Source organism: Rattus norvegicus, chromosome 10 (assembly GCF_036323735.1).
Source record: "Rattus norvegicus strain BN/NHsdMcwi chromosome 10, GRCr8, whole genome shotgun sequence".
Classification (NCBI taxonomy): domain Eukaryota; kingdom Metazoa; phylum Chordata; class Mammalia; order Rodentia; family Muridae; genus Rattus; species Rattus norvegicus.
Window position 1 is genome coordinate 91,594,648 of NC_086028.1, and position 19,224 is coordinate 91,613,871.

General features: G+C 47.5%; 1 protein-coding gene across 18 annotated transcripts in view; it reads right to left on the minus strand.

Moving 5' to 3' along the window:
* Strada (STE20 related adaptor alpha) overlaps positions 1-19,224 on the minus strand; it is a 29,063-nt gene continuing 9,839 nt past the window's right edge. For 5 of the 18 annotated variants that reach the window (XM_008768362.3, XM_008768361.3, XM_039086167.2 and 2 more), the window contains 9 exons: positions 9,304-9,406; positions 8,887-9,008; positions 7,768-7,876; positions 7,567-7,690; positions 4,879-5,050; positions 4,321-4,425; positions 1,559-1,800; positions 1,105-1,147; positions 10-958 (listed from right to left, as the gene is read on the minus strand). In XM_008768362.3, coding sequence (XP_008766584.1) covers positions 773-958; positions 1,105-1,147; positions 1,559-1,800; positions 4,321-4,425; positions 4,879-5,050; positions 7,567-7,690; positions 7,768-7,876; positions 8,887-9,008; positions 9,304-9,406 — 1,206 coding nt within the window. In that variant the 3' untranslated portion in view covers positions 10-772. Of the gene's footprint in view, positions 959-1,104; positions 1,148-1,558; positions 1,825-4,320; positions 4,426-4,878; positions 5,051-7,566; positions 7,691-7,767; positions 7,877-8,886; positions 9,009-9,303; positions 9,407-16,427; positions 16,457-19,224 lie in introns of those variants that run through there. The other 13 variants (NM_182820.3, NM_001415112.1, NM_001415113.1 and 10 more) reach the window with 8 other exon arrangements.

Here is a 19,224-nt window from a genome sequence, read left to right on the forward strand (position 1 = left end):
TTCCCAACATACTCTGAAAATTTTAATTTGTTCTGACAATGAAACTAATACAACTAAGGACTCTTAAGCCCTCAGATGAGGCAAGACATTTATGGCCCTTGGAGGAGGCACCAAGGCAGCAGCTGGCAGGAGGCATTAAGATGGATTCTTGGGAAAGGAGTGTAACAAACAAATGAGCTAAGATGGCTTCAGGTGTCAGGCCCACGAGATGCGGAGATGGGGACGGCCAGTCCCAGCCTTAACCCACCTGGTGCTCGGTAACCGGGAAGACGCCGGGGAGGGTTAGGCAGGGGCAGGCTGCTTAGGACTTGTCCCCTTTCAGCCCTACAGGATCTGTGGTCAGAGGAAAGAGGGAACAGCATAGCCGAGAGCGAGTGTTGCGGGGAGGATGTGAAGGTTCCCTGGGTCAAATGTTAACTCTGGGCTTGGACTTGAGCCTTGGGGCCAACAAAGCACTTCTTCCTTCTAAGGAGGTCCCCTGAGCTCAAAACAGGATGTCAGCATTCCAGCCTCTCCAAGTCCTTGGTGACTGGGATTCCCTGGGTCTCAAAAGCCACAAAAGCAGTGAAGTCCCTTCTAGAGTGTCCTTTCAAGTAGCCAGCAGCCAGCCCTGCCGGTAGAATGTCCTTTGAACCCAGCCTGCAGCCAGAGGCAGATGCTGGTCCTCAAGAAGGCCCTGGGCTCACACCCCACCCCAGCTGGAGGGTGCAGGCGGCAGAGATTCAGAACTCCCAGTCATCCACCTCCAGGTCTTCCAGGTTTGTCACCAGGCCTAAGATTCCACTATGATCCTGAGACTGGCTGCCCTCGAAGCTGGTGATGGGAGTGACTGGGCGGAGCAACTCAGGTAAAGCCTCGGAAGCACGTCGCTTGATCTGAGGGAGAGAGACAAGTACGGATCCTGTAGTTCAGGTCCCAGGACATCACCGGACCTTCGGTTACCAGGCCATAGCTCCTGCTCCAAAAAGGAAAGGAAGGGAGAGCCTCTCAGAGCTTCAGAAGCACGGCCATACCACTAGTTCAAACAGGCAGAGGAGGAACACCTAGCTGCACCTCAGTGGCTGGAGTCACAAGGAGCAGTGGCTGGGAGCCAGGGAGCCTTACCTGCTTGAAGAAGGAGTGGTTCAGGAGGGTGCTGGCGTTTGGCCTGAAGAGACAGGGGAAGAGACCCATATGACCCCTGGGCTCAGCTGTCCAAACCCAGACACTCAACCTCTCCTCAGAGACCCTGTCCTATTTTACTCGGCTTTCCCAACAACTAAGAGCCAAAGCCACCCCGCTAGTTTCTTTAATGAGATCTGTAATGGGATCTGATGCCCTCTTCGGCTGTGTCTGAAGACAGCTACCATGTACTCATATAAAAAAACCAGGGGTTGGGGATTTAGCTCAGTGGTAGAGCGTTTGCCTAGGAAGCGCAAGGCCCTGGGTTCGGTCCCCAGCTCCGAAAAAAAGAACCAAAAAAAAAAAAAAAACCAGTCACAGCCTCTGGAATACTGTCTGCAGCTCCTAAGCTCGCTCTGCTCCCTGAGGCCCAACTGAAGGCCAGCAGGGTACTTACCTTGCATCAGGGTTGCGCTGAAGGCACTGCTCCACAAAGTTGTGGAAATGGGGTGAGAAGGTTCGGTGGTAGGGGTGGGAAGGGGAGTCACCATTGGCAGGCCGGAGGCTACCAGCGGCCAGGCTGTCATTCAGGCCAGGGTTGGCAATGGAGCGGGAGGGACTCATGGTCAGCTCCTCAGCAGGGATGGTGCTGGTGTCCAGCAGGCAGGGCACGGTGCCATTAAGTTTCTCTAGCAGCATCTAGGGAACAGAGATGGGTCTGGCCTGAGAGACCCAGGAAGGCCAAGAGTCTCCTCAGAAATCTCCTCCTCCCTTGAATGAATGGGATCTCTGGCAGAGAAGACAGATGTTGGAGGTGCTGGCTAGGTTTATGTGTATTTGACACAGAGTAGAGTTATCTAAGACAAGGGAGCCTCATGAACGGGCTGTAGGCAGGCCTATAGCGCATTTCCTGAGTCAGTGACTGATGGGGGAGGGCCCAGCCCATTGTGGATGGTACCCCCTTGAGCTGGTGGTCCTGGGTTCTATAATAAAACAGGCTGAGGAAGTCATGAGGAACAAGCCGGGCCAGTAAGCAGCCCCTCCATGGCTTCTGCCTGAGTTACTCCTTCTGGGTTCCTGCCCTGTCTTCTCTCAATATGCTGTTTCCTGGAAGTATAAGTCAAATAAATTTTCTCCTCCCCAACTTACTTGTGGTCATGGTGTTTCACCACAGCAGAAAGCCCCAAGACATCATGTAAATCTGGCTTTTGCAGAGGAACACGGGCCACTTGCTGGGAGAGAATGGGCAGCAATGGCCCCTTCACCAAGGCTGGACTCAAGGACCCAGCTTACCCACTCCCTTTGCAAGGCATCGAGCTGCTGTGATTACAGCCCTCTCTCTAGAGTAGAAGCAGAGTGACACCCGTCTCTGTAGCCCACCTCCACTCTGCCAGGCGCAGATGGGTTCAGTGGAGCCAACAATGGGGCATCCCAGCGCCCTGGGTGGGGGGCATGCTGCACAGGAGTGGCCCCAGCTCAGGAGCCTGGATCAGAGCCTTCACATGACACATGCAAAACAAGCTGTCCCTTGAAGATAGGTAGATCTTTGCAGGTGACCTCATGAACCCGCTGAACAATCTGAACAGAACTTAGAGGTGTCTCTAGGACTGTGCTAATGTGGCAGCCTCTAACCACACATGGCTATACTTACGTTAGCCTTAAAACTCAATCCCTCCAGCTCCGTGGCTACAGTTTACGTGATCAACGTAAGTGGCTAGTGGCTCCCTTCTTGTGGACCGTGCAGGAGCAAAGTTTTATTGGACAATGTTGCTTCTGGAAATGAACCTAATGTTCACACTAACTAGGTTTACACTAACGAGGCCCACGCTAACGAGGCCCATACTGACAAACATCTAACTCCTTCCTCAGCATGTCCTGTTTGTCAATTTTTTTCTTACACATTTCTTATACCCAGGCTCTACAACCTAATTATTCTAACAGTTAAATTAAGATAAGAACCAGAATTGATAGATTCGAATCACCTTTCAGATGGATGGATGGATAGATGATCTGATACTACCCTATACTTAGGCCGTCAACACTTCTCTATTCTTTGGGACAGGAACCACATGGGACGCCCTTGCTTCCTTCTCCAGCCCTGTCTACACTTGCAGTCCAAGAATAAGCTTCCTTCCCACTCTTCATGTGGTCACTGCTATAGCTTTTTAAAGCTAGACCAGGGGCTGGAGAGGTGGCTCAATGGTTAAGGAAGCTTACAGAGGACCTGAGTTTGGTTCCTAGCACCCATGTCAAGTGCCTCCCAACTTCCCATGACTCCATTTCCAGGAGTTCTGATACCTTCTTTGACCTCCTTAGGCAACTGCATACATGTGGTCGCATACACACATGCAAGAATATACACACATGTAAGATTTTTTCTTTAAAAAGTCTTAGACCAGCCTTGCTCCAGGTAGTACTCGGCAATTCTCTAGCTCCAACCTGTGACCCAAGGTGTGAGCCGAGGGGGCAGTCTGTGAACCTGAGGGGAGGCCCTGCTCAGTTTCTTGTTTCCTTTCTGATTCTAGATTTTGTTCCAGGTACCTGAGACCCAGGAAACACTTACCCGAACAATCCCAACCTCATTCCCTGGGTATAACGGGGCCTGAATAAGTTTCTCTGGGTCTGTCTGTCCAACGCGAGCAGACTACACCTAAACTGTGGTCAAAAGGCAGCACACGCAGGAGCGTGAGCTTTTACTGGATGTACAGAATGCAGGCTCTAAAAGTGTGTGCTACAGCATGGTGGCACAAAACGCAGAGATGCCTGAAAATCTGAATCCACTTCTCAGGGAAGGAAGGAGGGTTATGGCTGCTCAGGTAGGCATGGTGGTGCAGGCCTGTACTCACAAAGCTGGGAAGCCGAGGCTAAGGTTTGCTTGCTACTAGCCTGAACTACAGAAAGAGTCTCTTTCACAAACAAAGCACAACAAAGTTGGTTCGTGTGGTTTACGGTTTGCATAGCCACGTGGTACCGTGTTATGTGGCCTCTCTCTGCCCTGCTGCCCTACTTGCCCCACCCTTGGGTTGGGCTCCGGACCACAACATTTATCACCAGAGAAGGGAACAAAGAATTGCACAAGCACCCTCCACCAAGGGTAGAAAACTTGAAGAAAAAAGGGTGACTTTCTTTTATGTCAGTGTCCAAATGTGGCAGGAAGCAGCAGACACGTGTGGAAGGCAGGCAGGCAAGAAGGAAGGGAACACGGGCTTGCAGGCTCACCTGAGTAGCAGGCATGTCTTTGAAGGGGACATGGCCATTGGCTAGTTCGCACGCTGTGATTCCCACACTGTAGATATCAGACTTGGCGTCATAACCCTGAAGATTCTAAGTCAGGAGAAAAAGCCACAGATGACTCCATTTGCAGCCCTGGTCTTTCTTAAACAGGAAAGAATAAAGCAGAGGCTGCCATCCCAGTCAGGACCACGTGCGGCTGGTGCTTACCCCCCAACTGCTATGTGAGGAGAGCAAATGTTTGGTGCTGCTGTGAAGTCAGCAGGCACACGGAGATGGATGTGCCTGTGCAGCACAGGAATCTAAAGCACCAAGTGTTTCCAGAATGTTCTCTATCCTAGGATGGGCAGCATCTCTGAGGCAAACACAATAGTGCCAGGTCCAGCTGGGGGCCATACACACCCAAAGCAGGCAGGAAATGCACACCTGGCCAACAAGGACTCTTCCTTCTAGAACCCTCTTACCAGGGACAGGAGTAGCCCCACCCCGCACATTCCTGTGCTCCCCTGGGAAATCAAGGGGCTCCTTGTGTTCAAGGACACAGACCTGCTGGAGGACTTCTGGGCTGAGCCAAGGCAGGACCTTGATGCTATATTTGGGGAAATCATGGACCGCACGCTGCCGTTGTCCATGACTGATCATGCTAAGGTTGCTGCGTAAGCCAGACAGGTAGACCTTCCCATCCGTGGAGATCAGAATGTGGCTGGCCTTGACACTCCTATGGGAGGTAAAGACAGGTCACGGGCACGCCCTAATGCTACAGAAATGCAAGCTTTGCGTAGTGGACATGGCTCTTTCCTATGGGTATATCACATGTATGTAACTGCTTCTCACACATATGTAAATGTACTTACGAACATTTTCAAGTATATCTGAAAATGAGAAAATAACATGCTCCCATTTATGTAGTTAGATTTTTATTTTTATGTATTTATTTTGTGCAGGGTTTTGAGACAGGGACTTTTTCTGTAGCCCCAACTATCCTGAAAGTCCTCTGTAGACCAGGCTGGTCTTGAACTTTTCTTTGTTTTTTAATATATATCCAGTTATTTATTTATTTAAAGATTTATTTCATATATGTGAGTACACTGTCGCTGTCTTCAGACACACAAAAAGAGGAAGAGGGCATCCAATCCCATTACAGATGGCTGTGAGCCACCATGTGGTTGCTGGGATTTGAACTCGGTACCTCTGCAGTCAGTGCTCTTAACCACTGACTGAGCCATCTCTCCAGCCCCTGGTCTTGAACTTATAGAGCTCCACCTGCTTGTGCCTCTGGAGTGTTGGGCCTGACTTGCATTTAATTATCATTATATTCTATAAAGTGCCCTCTAAGTCTGTGTCTTCACACCCACAGATGAGCGCACCTCAGCCTTCTTCAGATCTGCCCCGTGGATTATCAGTGTGGAAATTCACAACTGGTTGAAATGCAGTTGTGTCTGCCAATGGCCAGCCATAAATGGCATATTTGAATCACTCTCCTCCCATCAAGGCTCAAGGACCATCACAAAAGAAGGGATAGAAAGACTGTAACAATCAGAGGTAGGAGGACCTGACCAAAACAGAATTTTCTAGACACAGCAGGACCACTGTACCCATGAACTCACACAAACTGTGAGTGCCTGCACAAGACCTGAAGAAAGCCAGTCAGCATTGTAGCATGAAGGAGAGAAGGGCTCAAGGGTCTCTACCCAAAACTGGCAGGTCGACGGCTGCTGGGGGAGAATCAGTTTCATTTAATAGCATGGCCCCAGGTGTGTTGACCATATCCAGTGGTACGTCCCAGCTAGCCTGGAACTCACTAGGTCGACGAGCCTGGCCTTGCTCTCTTGACAGAGATCAGCCGTGAGCTCCAGCCTGGCTCCTACTGAAACTTTTTACTTTAATTTTTTTCTTTTTTGAGATGGTCTCACTATGTAATCCCAGTTGCCCTGAAACTTGCTATGTAGACAAGACTGGGCCCCACTTCAAAGAGACCGGTCCACCTGCCTCTGCCTCCTAAGTGCTGGGTCAAAAGGCCTGTGTTATACTATGTCTGGCTAGTCCAACACTTTTTTTTAAAGCTCAATGTACTTTCTCTCTCTCTCTCTTTTAAGATTTATTTATTTATTTATATGAGTATACCGTCGCTACTAGAAGAGGGCATCAGATCCCATTTCAGATGGTCGTGAGCCACTATGTGGTTGCTGGGATTTGAACTCAGCCCCCTACTAATACTTTTAATCTGCACTTTTGTTCTTGAGTGTTCTTGGAAAGTGCAAGATTACCTAATCACTTTCTGTTAAGCAACTCCCCTCTCAATGCTGAGCCAGGCTTGTCTTTGCTGCTACCTGTATACATCCGAACCTTGCTTCTGATTGGCATCTCTAATCCAGGGATCTAACATCTACCCATCCTCCATGGAGGGACATTCAAGTACTTCCACTTAGCACAAAAGTCACAGAGGTCAGCGTGCAGGCACACTGATGGGCCCACGGCCAGGCCTGATGATGAGCCAGGGTCCCTTCAGCCTCCTAAGCAGCTCCAGTTATGCGTGCAGTGTGATGGCATCTTCATCTGAGATCCCTGATGGCCAGGGCTGGGCGTGTCGGCCTGCTGGGGCCTACTCTGGGGTAACGTTCCAACCTGACTTTTTGCTGTCCTTTCCTTGGTTTGACAATCTTCTTGTTGCTCATGTGTGTTCACACAATGCTAACATCTGTCACTCTGGTACACATTATTTATAATGTCATTTATGAAATGGGAATCTTTAAACCTGATATAATCAAATTCATCATTTTCTTGCTCTATGCTTCTTAAATGTCTAGAAGTTCTGTGTGTCTCAGGTCTGAAAGCTAATCCCTCATACTGACTTCTACCTAAGTCTGCAGTTTGGGGCTTGCAATATGGCTCAGTGGGTAAAGGCACTTGCTGCCAATCCTGACCACCTCAGTTTGATCCCTGGAACCAACAAGGGGGAAAAAGGCTCCGGTTCCATTATCTTCCCTACCAGGAGCTAGTTTTCCTGACACAAACTACTAAGCAAACTGGTTTTGCCCTGGCCATAGGCCTGCTCTGAAGCACAAAGGAGTAAGGCAGGGGAGTCTACAGCAGAAGATCCTCTCACACAATAAAGATCATATGACTTCAGCACTGACAAGCTAATGACTGTCCCCACCGAGGTGAGCTCAGAATCCAGATCCTTGATTATGACTCTAGCGTGACTAGTAAAGGGTTAGGTGGCTTGGAACACACCTGTGCACATAGCCCATGTGATGGATGTAGTCTAAGGCCTTTAGCACCCCCTGCAGGATGTACGCAATCGCCAGTTCACTCATGCCGTCCATGAAGTGTGTGCCAATGAGATCCTTTGCAGAACCTGAAAGGGACACCAATAATGACAGGAGGAAGCAGCAGCGCAGAACCCAGCAACACTCTAGGAGCCTTCGCGCTCACCGTACGCCATGAATGATGTGACGGCCCACAGCTCGTTGTCTGCGATGAAGGTGGCTCGATACGGCACGATATTGGGATGGCTGAAGAGTTTAGAGACATGAAGCTCCCCCTGAAAGAAATAGCAAAGCTGAGGGCAGGAAGGCCTACCATGTTTGAGGAAAGTCCTGCCAGCCACCAACACCCAAGAGCCCTAAAAAACAACCTTCACCAAGCAGGGACCCTGCTGTCAACACAGTGAGAGTTAACCACCTCAGAGACAACAAAAATAAAACGGTGGCTGAAGATGTGACCATGATTCACTTAATTAAATCCCAAAGGCCAAGGTATAGTCCTCTTTAAGTCACGAATATGAACCCAACTTGGGCACTGAGGCAGGAGGACTGCCAGCTTGAGGCCAGGCTCAACAGGTAACAGAGCGAGATGCTATCTAAAAATGAACAAAAAATATTTTCCCACTATAGATCAAAGTAGAAGAGTTGACAAAACTAATGGACAAATGACAACTATGGAATACAGGGAGACATTTCCAGCACCTTGACTGGAAACCCCTTCCCTGGAAGCAGGCATATGAAACATTTAAAAAAAAAAATCAGGGGCTGGAGAGATGGCTCAGTGGTTAAGAGCACTGACTGCGCTTCCAGAGGTCCTGAGTTCAATTCCCAGCACTCTACATGCACACACACACACACAAATTTTATGTATAAGAAAGAGTGCACTGTAGCTGTCTTCAGACACACCAGAAGAGGGCATCAGATCCCATTACAGATGGTTGTGAGCCACCATGTGGTTGCTGGGAATTGAACTCAGGACCTCTGGAAGAGCAGTCAGTGCTCTTAACCACTCACCCGTCTCTGCTGCTTTCTGCTTGTGGGCCTCTCTGTGTGCTACTTAGCTTCTTTGGATAATGCAGAACAAACCAGAGAGAAATGTTTAAAGAAGAGGGGATAGCTGGGCAGAGCAGCAGTGCCACAGCCTGCTTGAGGGTCAAATACTAAGACCCCTCATTGATGCCTCATGACTTCTCAACACATGGTCCACGTTAGTTTCCTGCAGAAACCCCTAGTGGAATGGCCATGTAACCAGGAGCCTCCCTCCAAGGGTCGCACTACGGTTCATTACCTGCAAGAACGTCACCATCTCATTGGAACAAGCTTCTAGGTTGATCCTTCGTACTGTCACATACTCTCCTGTTGGTTTGTACCTGGCTAAATTCACTGTCATCAAGTCCTCAAACCCTTTGCCTGAGAGAAAAGAGGAATGACTTAGACAAAACCAGCCACAAGGATCATCTACTCTAAAGAAGAAGGAACTCTATTTCAGCAGAAAATCCTAGTTACAAAGTTTCACTACTGGTACTTTCATGGTTGACACTTCTAGGTTTGTCCATCAGTCCTTCTGTAGCAGACTATGGCCTCCTGGAAACGACTTCTTCCCATACTTGGTACAAGAAACCGACAGAAGCCTGTTGTCACCGTGATCCCTCCCAGATAGCTGAGGGAGCTGTAGTGGGAAAGTAAGCATGTCCCTGGGAGTTACCTATGACGGAGAGCAGCTCGTAACACCCGCCCTCTGGCAGAAAGCTACTCATGATCTCTGGTTTGGAGAAGGATGCTATGGACTCTGAGCTCGCCTCATTGGCCTAAGGAAAAAGAAGAAGAGGTTAACTGAGGAAATGGAGGTAGGGAGTGGAGCAGAGGCAGTCACAGATGCACGAGGAGCCTCGCCTCTGCCACACACTGCAATCTGACGGTGCCAAACACAGCATACGGTGTTCAGTCGGCACTCCTGGCAGAACAAGCAAGGACGCTACCCAGTTGGCTGCTACTCTGCTAGTCCTCCCCAGTGACTGACTGCTCGAGTCTATCAAGTTCTAGGTTGGGGAAGGACGTATGGAGAAACACACAAAAAAAGCCAACAGGTAGAGAAATACAGGGTTCTGTGCCTTCTGCTTCACTAGGGTTCAGTTTTTAAGGGCCCAACTGCAAGATTCTAAAAGGTCAGACCTGCAATCTTGCTCTAGAGCAATTCTCAATCTATGAGTCAAGCGACCCTTTTACAGGAGTCACATATCAGGTGTTTACACTATGATTCATAACAGTAGCAAAACTACAGTTATGAAGTAGCAACGACATGATTCTACCTATGGTTGGGAGTCACCACATGAGGAACTGTATTACAGAGTCTCAGCCTTAGGAAGGTGAAGAACCACCGATCTAGAACTTTGCTGGTGGAATCCCATTCCTTTAGTAAACCAAGATCCCAGGCTAGTCATTCCTGAAGTTCCCAAAGTAACAGGAGAGTAACTGATTCCAAGCTACAGACCCAGAGAGCCAGCATGCTCAGCCACCTGGGTCCCTCCCCATTCAGGTTGGGGATGAAACTGGACACCAGCCATTTGGGACTGACAACAGCTCTCCTTTTACAGGATTGCTTTCCCTTTAAGGCTTGCATTCCTATGACTTGGGGAGAGGATGCTATGGTCAAACTTTCTTCCTTCAGGTGTGTCTAACTGCAATGGACACCACAGTTATGTGCCTGCCTTTAAGCCAGAGGTGCTGGTACCCACCTGTAATCCTAGTATTTAAGAGGTGGAGCCAGAAGGACCAGGAGTTCCAGCTTTAGCTCCAGGAGACCATATCTCAAAGAGTCAAACAAAATAAAGCAAACCCGGCCTTGATTCAGAAAGTGTACAGAAGTCGGCACTGCCTACAACAGTTGACACCACTGACAAGGTGGGCAGCTGGGTAATCATCAGGCCGTGATACGCAGAGAAGCCCCACCTAAATACCACATACTCTTCAGAGCCTACGTGCACTGGATCTGATCCTCCTTCCCCATGCTAGACAAGAAACAGAGCAGACACATCCTCCCCCCACCCCAAGACTGGGGACCGAACCCAGGGCCTTGCACTTGCTAGGCAAGCGCTCTACCACTGAGCTAAATCCCCAACCCCGTTTTCCCCTTCCTGAGGAGGCCTTCGTAGACCAGGCTGGTCTTGAGCTTACAGATCTGCCTGTCTCTGAACTTCTGAGTGCTGGGGTAGGGCATGCACCCGAGTACCCCTGGCTCCCTGGAACTCACTATGTAGGCCAGGCTAGCCTGAAATACATGGCAATCGTCCTGCTTCTGCCTTCTGGAGTTCTCCATCACACTAGCTCCGTTATTCAATAATAGCAAGGGCCCAGGAGGTAATCAATTGACTAAGAAATCAGAACATTGCTGTGTGACATAGGTAAGAACCAGGCCCCTTCAGGGAACATGTCCTGCTGATTGAAGTTTTGAGTCCATCTGGTTTACAATTAATAATGCCTATCTCCGAAGAGCAAGGCCCTGGGTTCGGTCCCCAGCTCCGAAAAAAAGAACCAAAAAAAAAAAAAAAAATGCCTATCTCCATAAAAAGGCAAAAATGGATCGGCCTCCCTCAGCACGTCAGCGTGAACAAAAAGCTTAGTGGCACACACCCTGATCCCAGCACTGAAGAGGCAGAAGGACCTAGCTCCAGGCCAGCCTGATTTACAGAGTTCCAGGATAGCCAGAGCCACACAGTAGAACCCTGTCTCAACAACAAAGAGAAAGAGAGACACTAGGAAGACTCTAGTTGAGCAAAATAGATATCAATTAATAAAGTCTATTTCTAATTTAACCATCTGTGTATTCCAAGACTCAGCCATAATAGTCTATTTAGTTACAGTTCACTGACTTTCACTGTTGTCTATTACTCCTTTGAGGAACCTATCTCGAATTATCCAGCCCAACTAATGGGACTGGGTTCTTCTCCAACTCTGCTATGACAAACTGTACTACCACTATAAACATGTCTGACTAAGTCTCCTGACTAAAGCTGGCAGCAAGTAGAAAGTATCACTGAATCACATGACCAGCCAATGACACTGCTTTCCAGAACACCATTCTCACAGCTTTGTGTGTGTGTGTGTGTGTGTGTGTGTGTGTGTGTGTGTGTGTGTGTGTATGCGTGCGTCACGTGTAATGTGCATGTGTAGCTGTGCAGGCATATTGCTTTGGAGGTCAGAGAGCAAGCATCTCTGAGGAGTCAGTTCTCTCCTTCTATCTGGGAATTAAAGTCAGGTCACAGGGTTTACACAGCAGTGCCTTTACCTAACAAGCCCTATGGCCAGTCCACTTGAATAGTCTTAGTGAACCTGTCAATCATCTCAATCTGAAAAACGCCTTCCCCCTTAGGACTGATTTATTTTTATTTTGTGTTCTGGCTAGTTTTCTGTCCATCCTGACACAAGCTGGAGTCGTCTGGAAGAGTGACTCCCAGGGGAGACAAATGCTCTGTCAGGTTGACTGCAGGCAAGTCTAGGACACGTTCTTGATCAGTGACTACCATGGGGGTGCCACGCCCAGGCACTGAGTAGGCTGAGCAAGCCAGTAGCCACTGTTCTCTGTTTCTGCGTCTGGGATTCTGCCCTGACTCCCCTCAGCGACAGACTGTAATGTAAGCAGCAAGGTGAAATAAGGGCCACATTTGTTTTCTCCCTGTTTTGTCCGCACATGTGTAAGTGAACCAAGTGTATGCAACGTCTGGAGGGGACAGAAGAGGAAGCCATATTCCTGGGAACTGAAGTTTTGAGTCACCACATAGGTGCTAGCAATGGAACCTGGGCCCTCCATAAGCAGCCAGTGCTTTCAACCTTTGAGCGCTCTCTCTGGGTTCTTGACTGGAGTGCACCTACTTGGCTACAACTTTTGTCCCCATTGACTTTTGTTGCTGTTGGTTTTATTGCTTTGTTTTGAGACAGTGTCACAGAACCCAGGCTAGCCTCAAACTCACTATGTAGCTGAGGCTGCCCCCTCTGGTTATAACACGCACAAGCACGCATGCTTCCATCATTTTCTTATCATGGTCTTATCATTTAGGTCTCAGTATAATTTCTCCCAAGATGACCCCACCCAGCTAAGCAGAGTCAGCTCCTAACACTTTAGTATGTTACGCTGGTTTACGCTCTTCACACAAGTCGGTGCTGAAGTTGAGCAATCTATTTTCTGTCAAGTCCACTACCACACGAGAGGGTCCTGCTGCATTACCTGTAGTAATAGAGCAACACTGGACAAACCTAGAGACTCGGAATCACAAAGCAAAGTAGGAACTCGGGCAGTGGTCTGCCTACAGTCCTCCCTGGAGAACCAGAGAGTATGGTGAATGCCGGTTCCTCTGGGAAGACAGCTCAAAGTGACGGTGACTTCGGTCCTGAGGCACTTTTCCGGAGTCTGATACCTTCCAGGAACAAAACATTACTAGGGTTTTTTGTTTTTTTGTTTTTTGTTTTTTTTTAAATCTAGTAACACTACACAAGTGACTGCTCTGTGTTTTGTGTTTAAAGCTTTCTCTGCATTTCCAAACTTCTCAAACTTCCTCTAGTGTGAAAAAACAAACAAACAGATAAGGAAGAATGATTACGTCCTCAGAGTTAAATATTTACTAGATGTGCTTTCAAAAATTTTATATATTAGCTGGAGAGATGGCTCAGCGGTTAAGAGTACTGACTGCTCTTCCAGAGGTCCTGAGTTCAATTCCCAGCAACCACATGGCGACTCACAACCATCTGTAATGGGATCTGATGCCCTCTTCTGCTGTGTCTGAAGACAGCTACAGTGCACTCACATAAAATAAAATAAACTGGTTTTTAAAAATGTATATAATTTAAACAACTCCTTGGAAAGGTCCTTCATTACCTGTGTCCTACTTCTTGGCAGGGAGGCGTACAAGACACACTACCCATGGGCCTCCAACTATGGCATCTCTTGCTGAGCACAGGCAAGGAAAGGCTCAATGAATTTCTTAGGACTTTGCGAGATCCTTCCAATCTAGTACAGAAAACAGCTGGAAAGTGTAACCTTTAGCAACCAGTTTTTCTGGAACTAGAAAATGTGGGACTGAAGAAGATGAGCTAGCCCAGAGGCTGCTGCAGGTTCTGCCGGGCTGCCTGCCTGCCTCACCACAAACATTGCCAAAGCAAGCTGTCCCCTTCGGCAGGTCTGCAGTCAGAGGCCAGCACACAGCAAAAGACAGGGAAAGGTTTTGTAAACAGCACGGAAATCATTTAATGCTCTTTGGGTAACTTAAGATTGGTCCTATCTGTGGTTAGCGACGATGCTCTCTCTTTAGATTACTGCACAGCTTCATTTCTAAACAGACTTGAAATAAACTGTGCATCTGAACTGGTTTCCATAGATGAGTTTAAAATGCAGAAGGACTTCTGAAATGTCTGGCCTGCTACTGATAAGCTTTCTGTCAACCTGACCCCGCTAGAGTTATCTGGAGGAACCTAACTGAGAAAACACTTGCATTAGATTGTCTGTAGACAAGTGTGTAGAGCATTTTCTTGATTAGTGAGTGATGTGGGAGAGCCCAGCCCACTTTAGGCAGTGCCACCCATCAGTGCTGTAACAAGAGGCCCGAGGAAGCCAATAAGCAGCATTTATCCACAGCACTGGCTTCAGCTCCTGCCTCCAGCCTCCTGCAGTTAAGTTCCTGCCTTGACTCTCCCAATGGAGGTTGTGGCTCAGGATATGTATGCTAAATAAGCCCTTTCTTTCCTCCCCAAGTTGCTTTCAGTCATGGTGCTTACCACAGCAATAGAGAGCAAACTAAGAGAGTGGTGTCAGGGTCATAGGGACTGCGGTGACAGACATAATAACCATGTTTTGCTGGGAGACTGTGAAGGACTTTGGAATCTAGGCTGGAAATGCCGTCGAGTGTTGTGGGAGCCTGGAAGACAATGCTGAGAGCGGGACAGATGTGGAGGTCACTGGGGAAGTCTCAGGAAGAAGCAGAAACTCTGGGGCTGTTCAGGTGATATTTTAAACTAAGAATTTTTGGTTTTGTCAGCTAAGGCTGAAGAATCAGCTGTGATTACAGTAAGCCCAGAGTCACTGAATTAAGCCCTGTGCTTTACCAGAACAGGGTTAGCGCATTACACAAGTGCACATCTTTAAAGCCAATGTTCAGAACAAAGAGATGAATTTTTAGCTCATTCTCCTGACACACCGCACAGCATAGTTATACCAGTGTAATCTGGAATTTCAAATTGCTCAAGAAAAGACTAATTCTCTTCATTTCTTCTTCAGGTTTCTGTAACATTAAAAGCATTTTACTTCTTGAAACATTTTAAAAACATAGAAAAAAGCCATCAATACCTAGAAATGACCATAAAACAGTAGCACTGCTTAAAATAAAATCCAAAAAAGCATACAAAGACAATATAATACTTATGAAACACTACCAAATGAACGCATTCAACTAGCCACAGATTTCACCAAGGATAGGTTTTGCCAGAGCATCAGCAGCTAAGCATATGAAAATTATGTACTTAGAATTTTCTTTCTTTCTTCCTTTTTTGGTTCCTGAATGAAACCCATGGGTCTGACAGGCAGGAGCTCCCAACAGACAGTGTCAGCTGCCAGCACTAATCTGAGCATCACTGCCCTCGACTCAGCCTTGAGCTGTCTGCAGAAGAACCCACAGAGAGGCCTGTCCCTCTCAGTTCCCATCCTCCTCCCTACCTCTCAGGGTCAAACTGGTAATCCTCCTGCCTCAGCTTCCTGTGCTGAGGGACCACAGTCACTGTGCACTCATGGGCTTGCTTGCCCACCCCCCTCCCTTTCTCTCCAGTGATTCATGTTTTCCAAAATAGCTGTGCACATATGGTGTTATTTACTTGGGGAAAATAGAGCACAAGCGGAGGGAAAGCAGCAAGAATCTTGCAGCTTGTGCCAGTTTTTAAAAACATCCCTGTTTTGTATGGGTTTTGGGGGAAGGAGAAAGGCTGAGTTTAGCATTTCAATTGTGTGTGTGTGCATGAGCAGGAAGGCATGTGTGAGGTCAGAGGATAACCCTGTGTGGCCAGCCTCCTCCTACCTTTAAATGGGTCCCAGGGATTACTCAGCTCCTCACTCTGGTGCCCAGGCTTCTACAACCTATGCCTTCCCAGCTGAGCCAGCTCATGGCCTCGGGCTTCTTGTTTTAAGGCAGTCATGCCATGTAGCTCATGCTGGTTTTGAACTTGCCATTCTCTTGCCTCAACCTCACAAGTGATGGGACTGTAGCCATGTACCGTCATGCCTGGCTGTGGCTGTCTGTTGTCTTCTGTCCTGTATGGAGGGTGGCTCTCAGAACCTTATGCGTGTCTGACATGCACAGACTCCTGGCCCTCACTTCTGAGAGGTAGGGAGACAGGCGTGGTGGGCCTAGCCTCTTTTGTACTTTTGAATTTTGGCTTGGTTTTTACAGTAGGACACGTGAGGTTCTGCCTAATGAGTCAGAGAGATCTGTGTTTTCGGCATGGACTGAAACTTGCTGCTGGTAGTCTAATGATGAGGAAGTGACACTGAGACTGACATGTCAAACTGATGAACTTATTTTAAAGTGCAAGGGAGGGGCAGGTGAAGAGGAGGGATGACGGGGAAGGAGACTTTTGTCCCTAGACGAGACTTTTCTGCTCTTTAAAATACACAATAAACTCTTTCCAGGGTGAAACCTGAAGCATCACAAGTAAAATAAGAAAAAAAAAAAAATAGCATTGTACTTCACTTCAAGCCGAGAACACAGAAGAGCAGACGCAGAACACACAGCCAGCAGGACACAGGCATTGCCATGCAGCAGCCACCGTGCCAGAGCCCAGAAAGCCACTTACTTTTCTCCGAGTGTCACCCGGAGGCTGCTCTGGGGTAGAGAAATCGATTGTTGGCATTTGTTGTTAGCGGAAGACACACCCACACTTAGGACTACAGTTAATAATAGAAACCACGTATGTCATTACTGTACACACACAGACTCGCAGTGAGATGGCTGTGGCCTCTCAGACCTGCACGTGAACAAGCAGCCTCTCCCACAGTACAGCCCTGGGCACACTTACCTACCATCCGCATAGTACATTATTTTGAACATGCTGGTTTCTGGGCCTTATACTTTGTGAACCAAAACCTACTTTTTCCCTTCCCCTTGTTCTTTAGGGCCTTGCTCAGGCCGGGCAACTAACTATTCTATGACGTTCTCAGATTTGTTATTCTGAAATTTTCTTTTAAAATTTTAGCACTTGTGTGTGTGTGTGGAGATAAGAGACAACTTGTGGGAAGGCTGTTTCCCTTCCAAGTGGGTTCCAGGCTTGGCAGCAAGTGCCCTCACCCACTGAGCCTCTCATTGGTCTTTGCTCTTTTTTGAGACAGTATCTTGGCATACAGCTCAAGCTGGCCTGGAACCTGTGGCAATCCTCCTGCTGCAGCCTCTCAAGAGTACTGAGACTACAGTTATGACTCACTGCATCAGGCTCCAAAATTCATTTCAAAGGCAGAGGGATGCTGGGCCACTTTTTTTTTTTTTTTTAGATTTATTTATTTCGTGTGTATGAGTGCACACCATAAGATTCCATTACAGATGGTTGTAAGCGGTCTTGTGGGTGCTGGGAATTGAACTCAGGACCCCTGGAAGAGCAGTCAGTGCTCTTAACCACTGGCAGCCCTGTGGGCCACTTCTGAGCAATGCAGAGACTAGGCTACCTTCTGAGGAGTGTGTGTGGGTGGGAGGCGGGGCTGGTTTAAGGCGCACACACATTTTAGCAAAGCAGTACATGTCTAAGGGACTGTTTCCCAGCTCAATTCTCAGTCAGAGGCATTGGAGTCTAAGTTCAAGTAAGCAGTGGCTTTGGGCATCAGCAGCTGGGAACAAAAACAGACACACCACAGGACAGTTAACTAAGTCACCTCCTGCTCACAAAACTCTCCGCCCCTTGACTTTTTTCCATCTTCAAGAGTAACAGAACTCCATTAACATGGGGCTAGAGATGTAGTACAGAGGGAGTGGGCCTGCCTGGTACATGCCAGGCCCTGGGCTTCATCTACCCTGCACTGGGACAGTTACTAAAGGTAAGGGCTAGTTAGACATTTTCAAAGATCTTAAGTCATACAATTCTAAGTACCGTAAACTACCATGGAAATTGCCTCTCATTCAATACATTAGAGCAGCCCACTCCCTAGCAACAGAAGATCAGAGGAGAGTGATTCGGCCTTGGCTTTTCAAAGGAGTGAGTGGTAGACAGCAGCTTTCTTTATAAAAACAGAAGCAATTGCTTATGGCAGTTAGTCAAAGGGAAGAAGCCAAGTGAGGGGTTATACGAAATACACCTCAATTTTCTTGACAGAAAGCAATTTCCAAGTTGTGGGAGACTGGGTAATGCTGGCTATACGAAGCTGTGACAGTGCGGAGAAGAGCTCTGCAGCACCTCAGGTCAGAGGCTAGGATGCTGTCAAAGAAGCTGGTGGCCAGGCATGGTGGCACGTTCCTTTACTGCCATCCCTTGGGAGGGAAGAGGCAGAGGGATCTCTAGGAGTTTGAAGGCAGTTGAGACTATAGAGTGAGACCCTATTTCAAACAAATATACAAACAAGAAGACCAAACCATAACAAAAACCCAGGTATCCAGAGACCCCCACAGTCAGAAACTGAATTAAAAAATCCATTCATTCCAGTCACATTTTCTGCAATATTTGTGACTAATTATTATAAGTTGAATTTCTAAAACAATTTCTATTAAAAATATTGTTGTGTGTGAGCACACGTGCCATGGTCCATGCTCCATGTACAGAGGTCAGAGGACAACTCTGTGGAAGGAACTGGTTCTCCTTCCACCTTTACATGGGTCCCAGACACTGAACTCAGACAAAGCAAGAGTTTCATGCAGTGAGCCATCTCATCAGCCATGGTGTTGAAAGCACTTTATTCCCATTAGTGATGGGAAGAAGAGACTACTAACAAACCTATTTTTTGTTCCATTAGTTTATACTATAATAATTTTTGTTGGTTATAAATAAAACAAAAGGGGTTGGGGATTTAACTCAGTGGTAGAGCGCTTGCCTAGGAAGCGCAAGGCCCTGGGTTCGGTCCCCAGCTCCGAAAAAAAGAACCAAAATAAATAAATAAATAAATAAATAAATAAATAAATAAATAAATAAAATAAAACAAAAAAGATCCTATCATTTTTTGGTGAGTTCTTACCTAAAGTATAACACTGACAAAGTCCATAAAACCACTACTCTAAAATTTCTTTGAGATTATTTAAGGAAAATAAGTTACTAGTACAAGTACATCTGAGTTTTCAGTTCTTTTGCTCTTTGTGGATGCTGTGGATTCTTCTGTTTCTTCACCTATAGGATACCTGGAACATCATGAGAGTTGGAACTAAGACCGGGACTACACTGTTCTGTTATTATCACTGTCTTTCGGTTTTTGGCGACGGTCTTATTATACAGACCATCTGCCCTTGAATTCCCTTGTAGTCTAAGATGGCCTCAAACTCTTCTGCTTCTGTCTCCACCTCCCGAGTGCTAGGATTACAAACACGTGGGTGCCAACACGCCCAGACACGACTACCATTTCTACAGAGAGAACGTTTTCTTTGCTTGATCATCGTTTCTAAGAGGCCTTACTTTGTAAAGA